Source organism: Notechis scutatus, chromosome 8 (assembly GCF_049901735.1).
Source record: "Notechis scutatus isolate UNSWTSFEM ecotype Mainland chromosome 8, rNotScu1.2, whole genome shotgun sequence".
In the NCBI taxonomy this organism is placed as follows: Eukaryota; Metazoa; Chordata; class Lepidosauria; order Squamata; family Elapidae; genus Notechis; species Notechis scutatus.
The window spans coordinates 21,140,382-21,157,751 of record NC_142016.1 but is presented as its reverse complement, the minus strand read 5'-3'; the positions used below and the strand labels follow the sequence as shown (position 1 = coordinate 21,157,751).

Genomic DNA, 17,370 nt, shown 5'->3' with positions numbered 1-17,370 from the left:
TTATAGACAACGATCTCTCATCCCTTGATTGGCAATCTCTATTCACTGGATGCAATACCGTTGAAGACCATTATAACATATTTTTACTTGAAGTCAAAAGAGTCATCAAACTATATGTACCAACAACAACTCCCAAAACAAAACAAAAAAGCAGATTACCCATATCAATAAGGAAACTTCAATCCAAAAAGAGATCACTCTGGCGGAAAAACAAATCTGGTCACGTTGCCAATTTCAAAAACCGATACAAAAATCTATGCCACCAGATAAAGACCGAATGCACCAATTATCACATTAAACAAGAGGAAAACCTTCTAAGCACCAATTCCACCCGCTTTTTACAATTTTGTAAACAACAAACTAAAAGACTCAAGGTCCATCCCTCCCTTGATAGGACCTGATGGTAAAGACTGCAACGACGACACCATTAAAGCCAACATCTTTAACACATTCTTCGGCTCAGTATTTGTAAACAGCAATGGATCATGCCCAATATTTCCTAGCCGTACCACAGATAACAACAATGATCTAATACATATCGATTTCACAGAAGACAATGTTGAAAAAGCAATACGCAACCTAAAACCATCTCTATCTATTGGACCGGATGGAATATGTGCCTACTTCTTAAGAAAGCTATCCACTGCCATAGCCAAACCTCTAAGCATAATCTTTGAAAAATCTTTCAGAACCAGCTCCTTGCCTAACCTATGGTCACAAGCCACAGTCATCCCCATCTTCAAAAAGGGAGACCCAAGCCTAGTTGAAAACTACAGGCCAATCTCCTTATGCTGCGTCACCTGTAAAGTCATGGAATCAATTATTAACCAATCCATCATCCTTCACTTAGAGACAAATAACCTACTCTCCAATAAACAATTTGGTTTCAGGAAAAAACTATCCTGTAATCTGCAACTCTTACACTGCAAAAACATATGGACGACACAACTCGACCAGGGCAAAACAATAGATGCAATCTACATAGACTTCTGTAAAGCCTTTGATTCAGTGGTACACGACAAACTACTCCTAAAAATAAAATCCTATGGTATCTCTGGACAACTGAATAACTGGATAGAAGCATTCCTGTCAAACAGACAACAAATGGTCAAAATCGGGAGCGTCCTATCAAATCCAGTACCTGTCAATAGTGGTGTTCCCCAAGGCAGTGTTCTAGGACCAACTCTCTTCATACTCTACATAAACGACCTCTGTGATCATATTAAGAGCAATTGCGTTCTCTTCGCTGATGATGTAAAGCTGTTCAATACCACAGACAATACTGCTACCCTACAAAAAGATCTTGACTATGTATCCGAATGGTCAAACAAATGGCAACTTCAAATCTCAACAAATAAATGCTCTGTCTTACATATTGGCAAAAAAATCAGAAAATAAAATACAAGCTGAATAGTCAAGATCTTGTTGATGACCCAAGCTCTGTAAAGGACCTTGGAATACTCACCTCTAATGATCTAAGTGCTAGAGCACACTGCAACTACATAGCCAAAAAGGCATTAAGAGTTGTTAACCTAATCCTACGTAGCTTTTTCTCTGGTAATATCACACTACTAACCAGAGCATACAAAACATTTGCTAGACCAATACTCGAATACAGTTCATCAGTCTGGAATCCACACTACGTATCTGATATTAGCACAATTGAGAAAGTCCAGAAATATTTCACAAGAAGAGTTCTCCACTCCTCTACTCGCTGTAGAATACCTTATGCCACCAGACTTGAAATTCTAGAACTAGAAAACCTTGAATTACGCCGTCTTCGGTCTGACTTAAGCATGGTATACAAAATCATACATTGCAATGTCCTACCTGTCAATGAATACTTCAGCTTCAACCATAACAACACAAGAGCACACAATAGATATAAACTCAAAGTAAACCGCACCAAACTTGATTGCAGGAAATACGACTTCAGCAATAGAGTGGTCAATGTCTGGAATACTCTACCCGACTCTGTAGTTTCTTCCCCAAACCCCAAAAACTTTAACCTTAGACTGTCTACTATTGACCTCACCCCTTTCCTAAGAGGTCTGTAGGGGCGTGCATAAAGCGCACCAACGTGCCTACCGTCCCTGTCCTATTGTTTCTCTTATTCTTTTATTTTTCTTATATGTAACCATTTCATGTATTCACAACTATGTATACATTTATACTTATTATCTTGTAAACAATTGGCAAATCAAAATAAATAAAATAAATAAATAAATGTTGAGATGCTTCTTTGTCTGGTTGACTTGGTTGGGACTGAGAATTATTGTCATTTTTCTTATACGTTATTTTGAGCTGGATGAGGAATCCTCTTTTGAAAAAGGTGTATGTGTGGCAGGCTATTGTTCTCACATCGGTTGCCTGTGGGTTGCATCTTCACAGGCTACTTAGGGACTTAATTCTTTTTCTCTCCAACCTGCAGTCTTTATTGATGGAGTTTAATTCCATTTGCAAACAGATATTATTGAGTTGCTGTCTGGCAGCTGTGTTTATTTTTATAAAGGAGAAGGGGGGCCTTCTTCTAGCATCACTTCACTTGATTTCTTTTCTTCCCTGAGGCAGTGGTTGCTAGGGTTCTTATACATTTTTTATATAAAATACTAGCTCGATACCCGTACTTCACTACGAAATTATGTGGTTGGGCTTAGTTTTTGGGGAGGAAAATAAGGGGAAAAAATTTCTGCCTCTGCCTACCAGCATCCAGCAGTATTCACCTGGCTAGTGTCCTGTCAGTGTGTGAGAGAGTTGAGGGCTGTTTGGAAACTGAAACAGTATTTGCTGTGCGAGCAAAAAGGAGACAACAAGGAGCCTGGCTTAGCTCAACTGTTCTGTACTAAAGCTGCTTGATGCTGTGAAAGTAAAACTGAAATTCCTCTGTTTGTGTTTTGCATTTGGAACAGATTTCTTTTCAGGTGGGGAGGGGGATTAAAACTCCTTAGCATCAGAGCATGTTGATAATAATATAAAATATAGATATAGATATAGATTATATTATATTATCCTAGGTAATACCTTTTTCAGTTTGTCTAAAAGACAGACCCTTCTTCTTTCCATGTTTCTGATGATGGATGGATGTTTAAGCTGATGTTTGGAGCAGGTAAGGGCATAGATTATTAAAAGACCTGGGAATCCAGATGTTTGAGTCAGTGAAAGGCACAGACTATTAAAAGAATCGGGAATCCAGATGTTCGGGTCAGCTAAAGACATGGACTATTAAAAGAACTTGGAATCCAGATGTTTGGGTCAGCTAAAGGCATAGATTATTAAAAGAACTGGAAATCCCAGGTGTGTGGGTCCAGTAAGGTCAAGGGCAAAGATTATTAAAAATTAGGAATCCAGGTGTTTGGGTCAAACTAAGGGCATAGAGACTATTAAAAGAACTATGAATCCAACACCATCTCTCCTTGAATAGCCAATGCTGAAGATGTCAGATATTATAATTCAGTAATCTTTAGAACACCAGATGTTGCTGGTGTTGAAGAATGTATTTACTAAACCACAGGTAAGCAAACCTTGGCATAACATACTATGTGTCTTATTCATTTACTATAGCTGTCTCTCTCACACACAGGCAAATTCCAGTTGATTTCTTCCAGCACAGGCTATTTTTCAACCAAATGAAATCAGAATACAGTACATAGTTTTAGGACTATCTCAGGAGGTGGGTTTTTCCCTCCCCCTGTGGTTGAGCAGGTACACCTTCAAGGAATGAGCGAATTCCTTGAATCAGGAAGGAACTGTGAGGTGAATTTCACAGCTGGCATATTGGTGGAAAATATATATTTCTTTCTCCCTCTCTCATACCTAGCGGTTTATATTGGGACTTAATGCCCCCAAAGCATTTTGAGGTTAGTGAGTTGATCAAAATAAGCAGACAGGAAACATCTGTTTTCCTGCAAAGTTGGCTTGCAGGCTGGATTGGAGGCCTGGAATTTCCTCTCCAGCCTCTCCCTGCATAGATTTGTCATTCATACTAATAGCTTAGCACTCAAATCCAACAGGCCTGAGCACAAGTCAAACTTAATCAGAGGTGGGCTTCAAAGAAATTTAGCAACGGGTTCTGTGCAGGGTGGGCGTGGCCATGGTGGGCGTGGCCTAGTTGGCCTCCTGCACTATGGCGGGGGTGGGGCGTTTTTGCCCTCCCTGCCTCCAGAGGCTTCCTTCAAGCCTCCGGCAGGGTGAAAACAGCCTCTCCGGGCTCCGGAGGCTCTCCGGAAGCTGGAAGCGGGCCTATTTCCGGCCTTCCCAAACTTCCGGGAGGCCTGTTTTTAGCCCTCCCTGAGCCTCTGTGTGGGCCTTGCACTTACCTGCATCCCAAATGGGCCGTATGGGGATCTGGGGTGGGCGGGGTCAGCCAGGGGTGGGATTTGAGGATTCTCCCAACTGCACAGAATCTTAGCTAGGGGTTCTCCTGACCCCCTGCCAGCCCCCAGCAGCCCACCCCTGGGCTTAATGCACACTGGGCATACAGATGCTAGGTCTTGAACTAACCTGACCAAGTTTGTTGTTTGAACACGAGTCATTTATCGCAGTGGGAAGAAGGAACAGGAGGATGAACCATCACCAAGACAACAATCAGATAAAAGAAATTTGAGTCCAGGACAGAGCTGTAATTTGAGTCTCGGTTAGGACCCTCCCAAGTTTTTGCAAAGATAAAGGGAGGGAGGGAGAAAGTGTGTTTAGGCTGGCGGAATCGATGTCAGCCCTGTAAGTAGACCAGACTTGGAAACCAAACTTACAAAGGCTAATATTGCTTTTATTATGAGGTTTGAGTGATAGAATCTTGCAAGTCTGAAAATGCTTTCCCTCCCCCATTTCTACCCTTTATCTTTCTGAGAACTAAGGAGGGGTCTTCCTAAGATGGCTATCCATGGCACACTCAGGCAGGGGTGGGCTTCAGAAAATTTAGCAACCGACAATTTTATATGATGTGGGATTTATTTTATCAATGGTTAGATAAAAAGACATGGTAAAGAAATAGATTAGTAAGCCTTACAATAAAAGTTAATAGATTGATATAGAATACAATATAAAATATACAACCATTGGATGAATGTATAAGATTAAATCATAAAGAAAATTAGAATATCTCGTATAAAATGATGGAAAAATAGTCAAATGAATGTTTAATAATTGATATTATATAAGCACAAGCTAGACCAGGGGTGGGCAAACTTTTTGGCTCGGGGGCCACATTGACTTTTAAAATTTGACAGACGGGCCGCCACCTGGTGTCGAAATGCCTGTCATTACAAGTCAAAATCAAATGAATGCAATCATTCAATCATTCACATCAAACCTTAATTCTGTACCAATCTTCGGCGGGCCGGATTAAAAAGACCAACGGGCCGGATGTGGCCCACGGGCCGTAGTTTGCCCACCCCTGAGCTAGACCGATAAGGCGAGAATATATATAACTTCTGAGTAATGGTAAAAAAAGGATAGCCCAAAAGATTGTAACCAACTGACACACTGTATGTATATAATTGAAAGAGGGTTTTATGTTTTTATGTTTTGTTCGTATGTTTGTTGTAAAAAAATAAAAACTTTGTTAAAAAAAAAAATTAGCAACCGGTTCTCTGCCCTGTTGCTGGGTGGGCGTGGTCTATTCGACCTCCTGGACCATGGCAAGGGGGGCATTTTCATCCTCCCCGGGCTCTGGAAGCTTTCCTTGAGCCTCTGGGCGGGGGGAAATGGCCTCCTTCCGGAGCCTCCAGGAGGCCATTTTTTCACCTTCCGTGAGCCTCCCTGCGGGCCCTGCACTTACCTGGGATCCAAAATGGGCCACGCGGAGACTCCCGGGAGGGAAGGGGTGGGGCAGGGTGGGCGGGGCCAGGCAGTCATTGCAACTACCGGTTTGCTGAACCAGATGTAAAATTAACATCCGGCTCACCCAAACCAGTGCGAACCGGTAGCCACCCACCCCTGCCCTCAGGAGTCTTCTTCTCCAACCCCAAATCTCAAATAGGTCAGGACTCTTCTGATCAGTGGTGGGATTCAATTTTTTTTTTTTTACTACCGGTTTGGTGGGTGTGGCTTGGTGGGCGTGGCAGGGGAAGGATACGGTAAAATCCCCATTCCCTCCCCACCCCACGAACCTGCTTTCCAGCTCCGTTCTCCTATGCAGGGCAACCAAAGAAGACCCAGCCAATGATCAGCTGGGACTCAATGGGAGGCAGAGAATAGATGGTGGCGGGGCCAGTCAGAGCTGATATTGGCCGGTTCTCTGAACTACTCAAAATTTCCACTACCGGTTCTCCAGAACCAGTCCGAACCTGCTGAATACCACCTCTGCTTCTGATATTGCCTCTTCGCCATCCTTAGAAGACAGGGGGAAGATTCACAACCTAGACAACGGACTGGCAACAAAATTGTGGTATGGGGAAGGGAGAGGAGGGAGGGGCATCGCCGAAGGGATTCTTCTTTGGTGCAGTGGCTAAGGCATGAGGTTACAATCCGAGACAGCGAGTTCTAGTCCTACCTTTGACACAAAATTCATCTGGGTGATCTTGGGCCAATCACTTTCTCTCAGCCCTAGGAAGGGGGCCATGGCAAACCACTTTTGAAAAACTTTACACAGAAAACTGTAGAGTCTTCTTCGGGCACATCCTGGGAACCAATCAGAATAGAGCCTGGAAGGGACCTTAGAGGTCTTCTGTTCCATCGGAAGGGTGGGGTGGGGGGAAGTAAGAGAGGGAAGAGGTCCCTTTGGAGTTGCAAGATTCTATTCCTGTAACCTAACAATAAAAATATTGCAATGTTGGTTCTTTTTGTCTGGACTAGCTTGAAGGGCTGGCATGCACCGGGGCACGATATGGCCAGGAGGTGGCACTATAAAAATGTTATCATTCCTCCCTTTTCACTTGTCAGAAAGGCATATAACAGAGTTGGAACTTGGAAGGGACCTTGGAGGTCTTCTAGTCCAGCCCCCTGCTTAGGCAGGAAACCCTATAGCATTTCAGACAAATGGTTATCTAATCTCATCTCAAAAACTTCCAGTGTTGGAGCATTTACAGCTTCTGGAGGCAAGTTGTTCCACTGCTGAATTGTTCTGTCAGAAATTTTCTCCTTAGTTCTAGGTTGCTTCTCTCCTTGATTAGTTTCCACCCATTGCTTCTCGTCCTGTATTCAGGTGCTTTGGAGAATAGCTTGACTCCCTCTTCTTTGGGGCAGCCCCTGAGATATTGGAACACTGCTATGATGTCTCCCCTAGTCCTTCTTTTCATTATACCAGACCTACCCAATTGCGATGAGTTGACTGACTCAGGTCTCTGAGGCTGGCTGTACTGTACAGGTAGTCCTCAACTTACAACAGTTCACTTAGTGACTGTTCAAAATTACAACGGCACTGAAAAAGCTGTGACTTATGACCGTTTTTCACCCTTAGGACCGCTGCAGCATCCCCAGGTCAGGTGACTTACATTCGGATGCTTGACAACTGACTCACATTTATGACATTTGCTAGACCAATACTCGAATACAGTTCATCAGTCTGGAACCCCCATTACGTATCTGATATTAGCACAATTGAGAAAGTCCAGAAATATTTCACAAGGAGAGTTCTCCACTCTTCTACTCGTTGTAGAATACCTTATGCCACCAGACTTGAAATTCTAGAACTAGAAAACCTTGAATTATGCCGTCTTCGGTCTGACTTAAGCATGGTATATAAAATCATACATTGCAATGTCCTACCTGTCAATGAATACTTCAGCTTCAACCATAACAACACAAGAGCACACAATAGATACAAACTCAAGGTTAACCGCACCAAACTTGATTGCAGGAAATACGACTTCAGCAACAGAGTGGTCAACGTCTGGAATACTCTACCCGACTCTGTAGTCTCTTCCCCAAACCCCAAAAACTTTAACCTTAGACTGTCTACTATTGACCTCACCCCCTTCCTAAGAGGTCTGTAGGGGGCGTGCATAAGCGCACCAACGTGCCTACCGTCCCTGTCCTATTGTTTCTCTTATTCTTCTTTTATTTTTCTTATATGTACCCATTTCATGTATTCACAACTATGTATACGCTTATACTTATTATCTTGTAAACAATTGGCAAATCAAATAAATCAAATAAATAAATAAATAAATGACGGTTGCAGAGCCCTGCGGTCAGGCAATCTTCTTGAAGGAGGGGCCATTTCCTTGCAGCCTTACTCCCGAGTCGCCCGTGCTGTTGTAACTGCTCTTTCCTGTGAGCAATCCTTTGTGCACGCGCACTTGGCACAGGCTCCTCCGTGGGAACCTCCTCATCGCTGCTGCCAGCCCCCACAATCTCTGAAGGCAGCAGTCCACTCCCTCATGGTCCTGGCCCCTCATCTGAGCCCTCGCTCTCCTCACCCGTCCGCACCTTCGCCGGCTAACCACAACACCAAGAGAGGATATAAACCTCTCTCTCTCTCCCAAGTGCTCAATTGCCCAGGAGGTCAACCCCCCTGTGGTCCTGTCCACCATTAAGCCATCTTTCCAAACAGCCTCCCTGTTTCCAGGGTCTTTCTCCCCACTTGGAACTAAACCCAGAGGGACATTTCTTCCAACACGACCTTCTGACCTTCAAGCCAAGTCAATCTGGGGAAACCAGATTGACTTTACAACCATATGACTAATTGAACAACTGCCGGTGTTCCCTTCACAAACGCGGCAAGAGAAGTCATAAAAATGGGGCAAAACTCACTTCACACATTTTCTCGCTTAGCCACATCAATGTTGGCAGCTCCATAGTGATCGTAAGTTGAGGACTTGTACTTCCCATGTGTTCCCTGAACACAGGAAGGCCAAGCATGCAGAGTCCTCAAATGTCTGAAAAAGTGGGCACGTACCAATATGGAATCCCTTCAGTCGACGAGGGCATCGACCTCCCTTAAAAGGTCTAAAAATAGGTATTGCCAAATAGCAACTACATCAGACAAGAAGAGACGAGAACCCTTCGCCCATAGGCAACTCTAGTGTTGCATAATAATATTTATATAAGAAGGGGGCCAGGGGGAAAGAACAGCGAATATTCCTGCAATTATATCGCTGTTCCATTCTACAGGTTGTCCTCGACTTCCAAACACAATTGAGCCCAAAATTTCTGTTGCTAAACAAGACCAGTTGTTCTGCCTCGTGTTATGACATTTCTTGCCACAGCTGTCCAGCTTCTTCTTAAAAACCTCCAGTGATGGAGCATTCACAGCTTCTGGAGGCAAGTTGTTCCACTGGTTAATTGTTCTGACTGTCAGGAAATTTCTCCTTAGTTCTAAGTTGCTTGTCTCCTGGATGAATTTCCATTCATTGCTTTTTGTCCTGCTTTCAGGTGCTTTGGAGAATAGCTTGACCCCCTCTTCTTTGGGGCAGCCCCTGAGATATTGGAACACTGCTATCATGTCTTCTGATCTTATGAAGTTTCTCCTCCGGAAATATTGAATTGCTAACTAGGACATACACAACCTTTGCTAGACCAATACTTGAATACAGCTCCGCCGTCTGTATATCAGACATTAATACAATTGAGCGAGTCCAGAAGTATTTTACAAGAAGAGTATTACACTCCTCTGTTTGCAACACCACCAGACTTGAGATTCTAGGCTTAGGCAACCTTGAACTACACTGGCTAAGATTGGACTAAAGCATAGTACATAAAATCATATGTACAACGTCTTACGTGTTAATGAATATTTCAGCTTTAACCGCAACAACACAAGAGCACACAACAGATATAAACTCAATGTAAACCACTCCAAACTCGATTGCAGGAAGTACAATTTCAGCAACAGAGTGGTCAATGTCTGGAACTCACTACCTGATTCTGTGGTCACCTGCTCAAACCCCCACTCCTTTACCCTCAAACTAACCACTATCGACCTCACCCCATTCCTAAGAGGTCTGTAAGGGGCATGCATAAGTGCACCATCGTGCCTACCATCCCTGTCCTATTGTCCCCAATTATTAGTTCCTATTTCATGTATTTAAACTTATGTTTATTCTTATTTCTATTATATTGTAAGTGTTTGACAAAATAAAATAAATAAATGAATGTCATCCCCACTCTTTCTTTTCATTAAATTTGACCTATCCATTTCCTGCACCCATTCTTTGTATGTTTTAGCCTCCAGTCCCCTACCATCATCTATGGCATCAAAAGCCACAGAGAGATCTCAGCCCAGAAAAGGTTACCTGCTCTCCCTTTTAACAAAATAAGAGCGTTGGAAGGGACCTTGGAGGTCTTCTAGTCCAACCCCCTGCTCAGGTAGGAAACCCTATAACATTTCAGACAAAAGGTTATCCAATCTCTTCTTAAAAACTTCCAGTACTGGAGCATTCACAACTTCTGGAGGCAAGTTGTTCCACTGATTAATCATTCTCACTGACAGAAAATTTCTCCTTCCAGTTTGGTTCTCTTCTTGATTAGTTTCCATCCATTGCTTCTTGTCCTACCTTCAGGTGCTTTGGAAAATAAGTTGACCCCCTCTTCTTTGTGGCAGCCCATTAAATATTGGAATATGGCTATCATGTCACCCCTAAGTCCTTCTTCTTTCTTCTTTCTTTCTTTCTTTCTTTCTTTCTTTCTTTCTTTCTTTCTTTCTTTCTTTCTTTCTTTCTTTCTTTCTTTCTTTCTTCTCTTTCCTTCCTTCTTCTTCCTTCCTTCCTTCCTTCCTTCCTTCCTTCCTTCCTTCCTTTCCTTTCTTTCTTCTTCTTTCTTTCTTTCTTTCTTTCTTTCTTTCTTTCTTTCTTTCTTTCTTTCTTTCTTTCTTTCTTTCTTTCTTTCTTTCTTTCTTTCTTTCCTCTTTCTTTCTTCTTTTTCTCCTTTCTTCTCCTTTTCTCTTGAATACACTCTGTATTTGCATAGAAATCTACTGAGAAGCCACAGAAGCACAGGGAACCTGCTGGTGGGATCTGATAAGAAAAATAATACCAATAAAGGAGATTATTTGTAGCTCAGAATTGACCTGAGAGGTCCCTGGTGCTCTCTGAGTTTGGTGGTTTTCTTGAAGATGTTTCATTAACCAAACTAGGGAACATCATCAGGGCTAGTAGTGTTAGCTTTCTTGACCTCTCAAGAAAAATACTGTTTTGCTTTGCATTCTGCTTCAGCAGCATGGTCTGATGATCCTACATTAGTACAAGTAGTCCTTGTTTAGTGACCACAAGTGGGATCAGAAATGTGGTCATTAAGCAAAGCGATCGCTCAGTGGAACTGCAACAGTGCTTTCAGCTTTTCTTTGTCTTAAAGACTTGCAATGGCCATAAAGGTGAGGATGGGTTGTAAAGTTACTTGTTCAGCACTGTTGGTAACTGCAGATCGCCACTAAATGAAAGAGTCGCTAAACAAGGGCTACTAGTGGTTGAATAAGCTAGGAATCTCTTTCAAACAAATACTATTTTATGGGCCAAAGTTGTTTATTGAATGGAATTATCCCAAATGACTCTCTCTCTGTCTTTCTCCCCCCCCATCTTTCTCCCTATCTCTTTCTCTCTCCCTCCCTCCCTCTCCCTCTTCCTCCCATTCTCTTTCCTTCCCTCTCTCTTTCTTTCTTTCTCTCTTTCTCCCTCTCTCCCTCCCTCCATCTCTCTCCCTCCCTCTCCCTCTTCCTCCCCCTCTCTTTTTTTCCCTCTCTCTTTCTTTCTCTTTTTCTTCCTCTCTCTTCCTCCCTCCATATCTCTCTGTCCCTCCGTCTCTTTCTTCCTCTCTCTCTTTCTTTCTCTCTCTCTCTCTTTCTCTCTCTTCCTCCCTCCATATCTCTCTGTCCCTCCCTCTCTTTCTTCCTCTCTCTCTTTCTTTCTCTTCTTCCTCCCTCCATATCTCTCTGTCCTCCCTCTCTTTCTTCCTCTCTCTCTTTCTTTCTCTTCCTCCCTCCAGCTCTCTCCCTCCCTCTCTCTCTTTCTTCCTCTCTCTCTTTTTTCTCTCCCTCCCTCCCTCCATATCTTTCTCTCCCTCCCTCCATATCTTTCTTCTCCCTCCCTCTCTTTCTTCCTCTCTCTCTTTCTCTCTCTCTCTTCCTCCCTCCATATCGTTCTCTCCCTCTCTCTCTCCTCCCACCTCTCTCTCAAAAGAAAATTATACCAAATTTGGAACGGTTCAAGGATATACAGGTAGTTTTCAATTTATAATCGTTTGTTTAGAGGCCCTCAAAGTCACAAAGGCACTGAAAAAAAAGTGACTTATGACCGTTTTTCACGCTTACGATTGTTGCAGCTTTCCCTGATCACGTGATCAAAATTCAGAGGGTTCACATTTATGGTAGCTGCAGGGTGTCAGTGGAGTCACCTCATCCCCCTTTCCGCACCTTCTGACAAGCAAAGTCAATGAGGAAGCCAGATTCATTTAACCACCATGTTACGAACTGAACAACTGCAGCGACTCGTTTAACAATGGTGGCAAGAGAGGTGCAAAACTCACGTAACCACTGTCTGTCTTTGCAACAGAAATTGTGGTCGTAAGTCAAGGACTGCCTGTAGATGTGGTTAAGAAAAATGGAGGTTTTTTTGACTGGAAAATCCTTTCCCTTCAGTCTTCGAGGGAAGTCCCCGATTATCTTAGAAGACCCTGTTGGGTTTGGCCCTCAATGGAAGACTCAAGGTTCCATGCAGATCTACAATTTTACTGGTTATGCCCATCAAGACCATGAGGCCCATCTCCAAACTTCCCATTTACAATCAGAATTTATATAAGATTGGTTCACCTAACTTTCCCTGTTTGCAGCCCCCATTTATGGTTCACAGAGACAGTTTGTGAATAGCTGACTTCCAACTGCTCCGGCATAGTGCCCCAAAGAAGAGGGGGTCAAGCTATTTTCTAAAGCACCCAAAGGCCAGACAAGGAATTATGGATGGAAACTGAACAAGGAGAGAAGCAACCTGGAAATAAAGAGAAATTTTCTGACAGAGCAATCGATCAACCGATGGAGCAGAAGTTGCCTTCAGAAGTTGTGGGAGCTTCACCACTGGAGGCTTTCAAGAAGAGACTGGACTGCCATCTGTCAGAAATGGTGTAGGGTCTCCCATTTGGGTAGGGGGGTTGAACTAGATGACCTACAAGTTCCCTTCCAACTCTGATTATCTGTTATCTGTTTAGCTATTTCCCTCTCCCAGTGGTGAAATCTATATTGACCGCCTGGTGAATTTTTAATCCCAAATAATACTATCATGTTCAAAGGTTGATACAGCAGGCTACGGACAGTTGGCTCCAAGAGCAGAATAGGTCAAGCGATTGCCTCAGGTTATCCTTGAAAAGGACAGTGGACTGGCAAAAGGTTTACCTTTTTTTAAAAATTCTCTATCTGGGTGGAAAGTAAATATATCCCATAATGGGCGGTTGAGAGGTGGTTCCAAAAACATAACCTTCTAGCTCTCCTACAAAAAGGAAACACAAAAGAAGAAGGAGCTGTGCCCATTGACTGATAGCACCTGGTAGCCTCTAAGGTAAAATTGCTGGCTGCAGCTTCTTGAAGCTCTAGGTAAGTGCCTACTTCCTTCTTAAGGGTTGAGAATCCTACAAAGACTTGCAGATTCCTTTTACCTTACTTCAAGGTGGGCTGGTCCTGACCTTGGTTGAAGGACTTGGGTAGCCTTTGTTTGTTGTGTAGATAATAAGGATGGAGTTTATTCTATGTCGCTACCCAAATATTAATCTTGAAAGCCAGGGAAATTTATGTATGGGTGTATGTGTGAGATGGAGATGATGGTGAGTCTCCATCCCATAGTTTTAGATGATCTAGGAGCTTAGAGGAAGGCAGAAAAACAGAATTAAAGAAATGGAAGGGGCTTTAGGAGGTCTTCTAGTCCAGCCTTCTGCTCAACCAGGAAACTCTATCATTGTCCAATCTCTTCTTGAAAACCTTGAATGATGCAGCATCCATAACTTCTGAAGGCAAGTCGTTCTACTGATTAATTGTTCTGTCAGAAAATTTCTCCTTAGTTCTAGGTTGCTCCTCTCCTTGGTTAGTTTTCATCTACTAGTTCTTTTCCTGCCTTGAGGTGCATTGGAGAATAGTACTACCCCCTCTTCTTTGTGGCAGCCCCTTAGCTATTGGGGCTGCACCAATATTGCTATCATGTCACCCTAGTCCTTCTTTTCATTAAACTACACACGCCTAATGTCTACCAAAACAACCAATGTCAACCAAGACAACTCCTATAGATCCCAGTAATGATTTTTTTTTAATATGAGGTAACTTTCTTACAACTTGGTAATAACTAAGCCATTGACTTCAGTGGCCAAACAGGCAATGGAGAAAAATGCAGTTATTATCAGGAGCTTACATAATCCCTTCTTGAGAGTGAAGTTTGTTTCTAGATTTGTCTTTTTCCTGTTCTTCCTATTTTTTTAAAAAGCTATTAAAAGGGGGGGAAAGATTCTTGAAACTGGTTTGTTATTGTTATTTGAAAACTGGCACTATGATAAAATTTATACCTACATTGTGTTCCTGATTCTGTTTCTTTCTGCCTTCCCTCCAGATATCTCTATCCAGATTGCCCTGGGCATCAATCATCTTGTTCTCTGCCATGAAGTCCCTCTTATTCTGTTGCCTCTTTGGCACTTTCTTAGCTACAGGTGAGAAGACATTGGGAGCAATTCAAGAACCTTGACTCGGATAGCAGGACTCCAGGCAGGTCTCGGAGGGTCCACAAAAGGGGCTCAGAAAAGTCAAGATGGTGCCCACCATCGTGTAACTGAAACTCCAGCTATTTTTTTAAGAAAATTGAAATGTGTTAGAATTTTTTTAAAAATTTTTTGGAATGCGTTAGGCAGTGCTTGAATTGTATAGTTATGGCTCCTTCCCAGATTTATTTATTTTTGTTCCCTCATCCATCTCTGCCTGTAGAAGAAGTAGGGGAGCCCCTCAAATCATAGACCTAATTCATTCGTTCCTTTTAATGTAAGCCAGGAGTTTTTGTCAAAAGTAGGTCTTGACAAGTAAGACAGATGGATGGGGTAATGATGGCATGAATCACCATTTGACATGTGGGGCTGGGCAGGGCAAGGCACTCCTGTGGAAAGCATCCACAAACAATGTTGTATCTTCCTCCTCTAGGCATGTGTCTTGAGTGTGAGATTTGTATCGGGCTGGGCCTGGAATGTAACACCTGGACGAAAACCTGTGATGCTAATCAAGATACTTGTGTTACCTTTCAAACTGAAGTGATAAGAGGTATGAAATCTTAAGAGTCGTGAGATAGACTGTTGTGGTTCTCTGGCAACAGGTGCAGGCAGCTGAGGTCTCAGAGAGCCAGGATTCAGATGAGGGGCCTGCATGTGATTGCAGGGATGGGGCCAGGACCATCAGGGAGTGGAATGCTGTCTTTGGAGATTGTGGAGGCTGGCAGCAGTGAGGAAGAGGTCCCCGAGGAGCCTGTGCCCAGTGCATGTGCATGCAGTGCTGCTCGAAGGAAAGAGCAGCTGCAGCAGCACGGGTGACTCGGGGGTAAGGCTGCAGGTAATGGCCCCTCCCTTAAGAGATAAAAGCCAGCTGAGAAACTGGAGTTCTTTGCAGGAAGCAAAGTCAATGGGGAAGCCAGATTCACTTAACAACTGGGTGACTCACTTAATAACTGCAGTGATCCACTAAACGATTGTGGCAAGAGAGGTCGTAACATAAGGCAAAACTCACTTTAACAACTATCTCGTTTATCAATTTGCGGCTCAACTGTGGTTATAAGTCGAGGGCTACCTGCCATTTGCATCTAGTGGATCATTCAGCCTTTTTTAAAAAAATATTTTAAAAACTTCATTAAACAAATTCTACAATTAAAAAACCATTAAAAACATATTTCCATTCATTGCAGCATATTCAATGCATACAGCATATTGCCGTAGTGTTCACTCACTTTGAAATATTCTTAAGTGTATAGAATATTACTAAATATTATTACAATTATTTTACATTTGATTTCTGTCATATTTTCATATATTTTCATAGTTATTTATATATTTATACACAAGTATGCAGAGTTATGCCTACTCATACCAAATTATTTCATCACACCATAACCTTTCATTTCATCTCTCTATTATGTGTCTACTTTGCAGCCAATTATACCATAAATTCCAAATTTTGTAGTACTCTGTCTCCTCTCTCCTTCATTTCCATTGAAAGCCTATCCATTTCTGCACACTCTAAAACCTTTTTTTTATTATCATAGTATCCGAGGGAATGCTGTCACTTTTCCAATTCTGGGCAAAGGCTATTCTTGCTGCGGTAATATATGTAATATAATATATTGGAGTTTCTTACTTATCTTATCTCTTTATATACCGAATAGGAATGTATCTGATCTCAATTCAATTCAGCCTTTTAACCTACTGAGGAGTCCTTGAATCTCAAATAAAATGTCTTTGTTCTTTGTTTCTCACCTGTGCAGCCCCTGTGTCCCTCTCTTTGATTTCAAAATCCTGTGGTACTTCTGACACTTGCCATCTTAACTACGTGGAGACGAGTCCACATAATGAACTAACAGTGAAGACCAAAAGAACCTGCTGTACTGGGGAGGAATGTAAAACTCTGCCACCGCCTGGTATGTAGCTCTAGGAAGCCAATCTCAGCCTCAACAGACAACGTTGAAGGAGGCGAAATCTAACCTCTGCAGGGCTGCCCAATTCTGATTTCAACTTTGTCAGAGCGAAGGGTTAAACCTTAACTCTGTGTTTAAAAGTTCTCTTGCTAAGGATTGAAAGAAACATGCAAAAGCTGGGTGGGGAATTCTGGGAATTGAAGTCCTCTCATCCTAAAGTCGCCAAGGTTGAAAAAACACTGAGGAGAATATGTTTTGTTTAGGCAGAAGAAATCCTATAAACAGAATCTGATAATCTGTCTTGAGTTCACCTTCCTGGAACGGAGTGGAGTGGAGGAGAGGAGAATGGATTTATTGGCCAAGTATGACACAAGGAATTTGTTTCCAGAAGCTTCCAGAAGGTGTCCTTTAAGCTTTCTGGGAGCTTAAAATCCAGGAAGGCTCCCTCAATCTCCAGGGAAATATAGTCTGAGGGATCAGCCAGCTTTTCCATGGTTTTGGGGAACTTAAAATCCAGGGAAATAAAGAGAAAGGATGTGCAACATCCTAGCCTAGCCTTACCCAGTCTGATAAAGCAGGCAGTTTCTCTTAGGCAATTGCACCAACCATCTCCTCACTCTTGTTCTTGACAGTGCTTGGACACAAAGTCAACCCACCCAACGGACTTCAGTGTCCTGGATGCCTTGGATTGTCCTCAAAAGAATGCACTGAACACCTGGTTTCCTGCCGGGGATCTGAAAACCAGTGTTTGTCTATAATTGGGAAGGAATTTGGTAAGAACAGGCTCCCTTTAGAATTATGATTTGAGACTAGGAGGCCAGACTTGAGAAATCGGGATTTTGGAGCAGTCATTCGGAGCCTT

At 42.7% G+C, this 17,370-nt stretch overlaps 1 protein-coding gene across 3 annotated transcripts; it reads left to right on the top strand.

Annotated features, from left to right (window-relative positions):
- Positions 1-13,382: 13,382 nt before the first annotated feature.
- On the top strand, positions 13,383-17,281 carry LOC113430664 (phospholipase A2 inhibitor NAI; the record flags this gene model as incomplete). 3 transcript variants are annotated; one of them, XM_087971057.1, is given in 5 exon segments in its annotated part: positions 13,383-13,453; positions 14,454-14,550; positions 15,032-15,148; positions 16,359-16,511; positions 17,141-17,281. In XM_087971057.1, coding segments are annotated over 4 exon segments (460 nt in total), but the record flags the coding sequence as incomplete, so codon positions are not given.
- Positions 17,282-17,370: the final 89 nt, after the last annotated feature.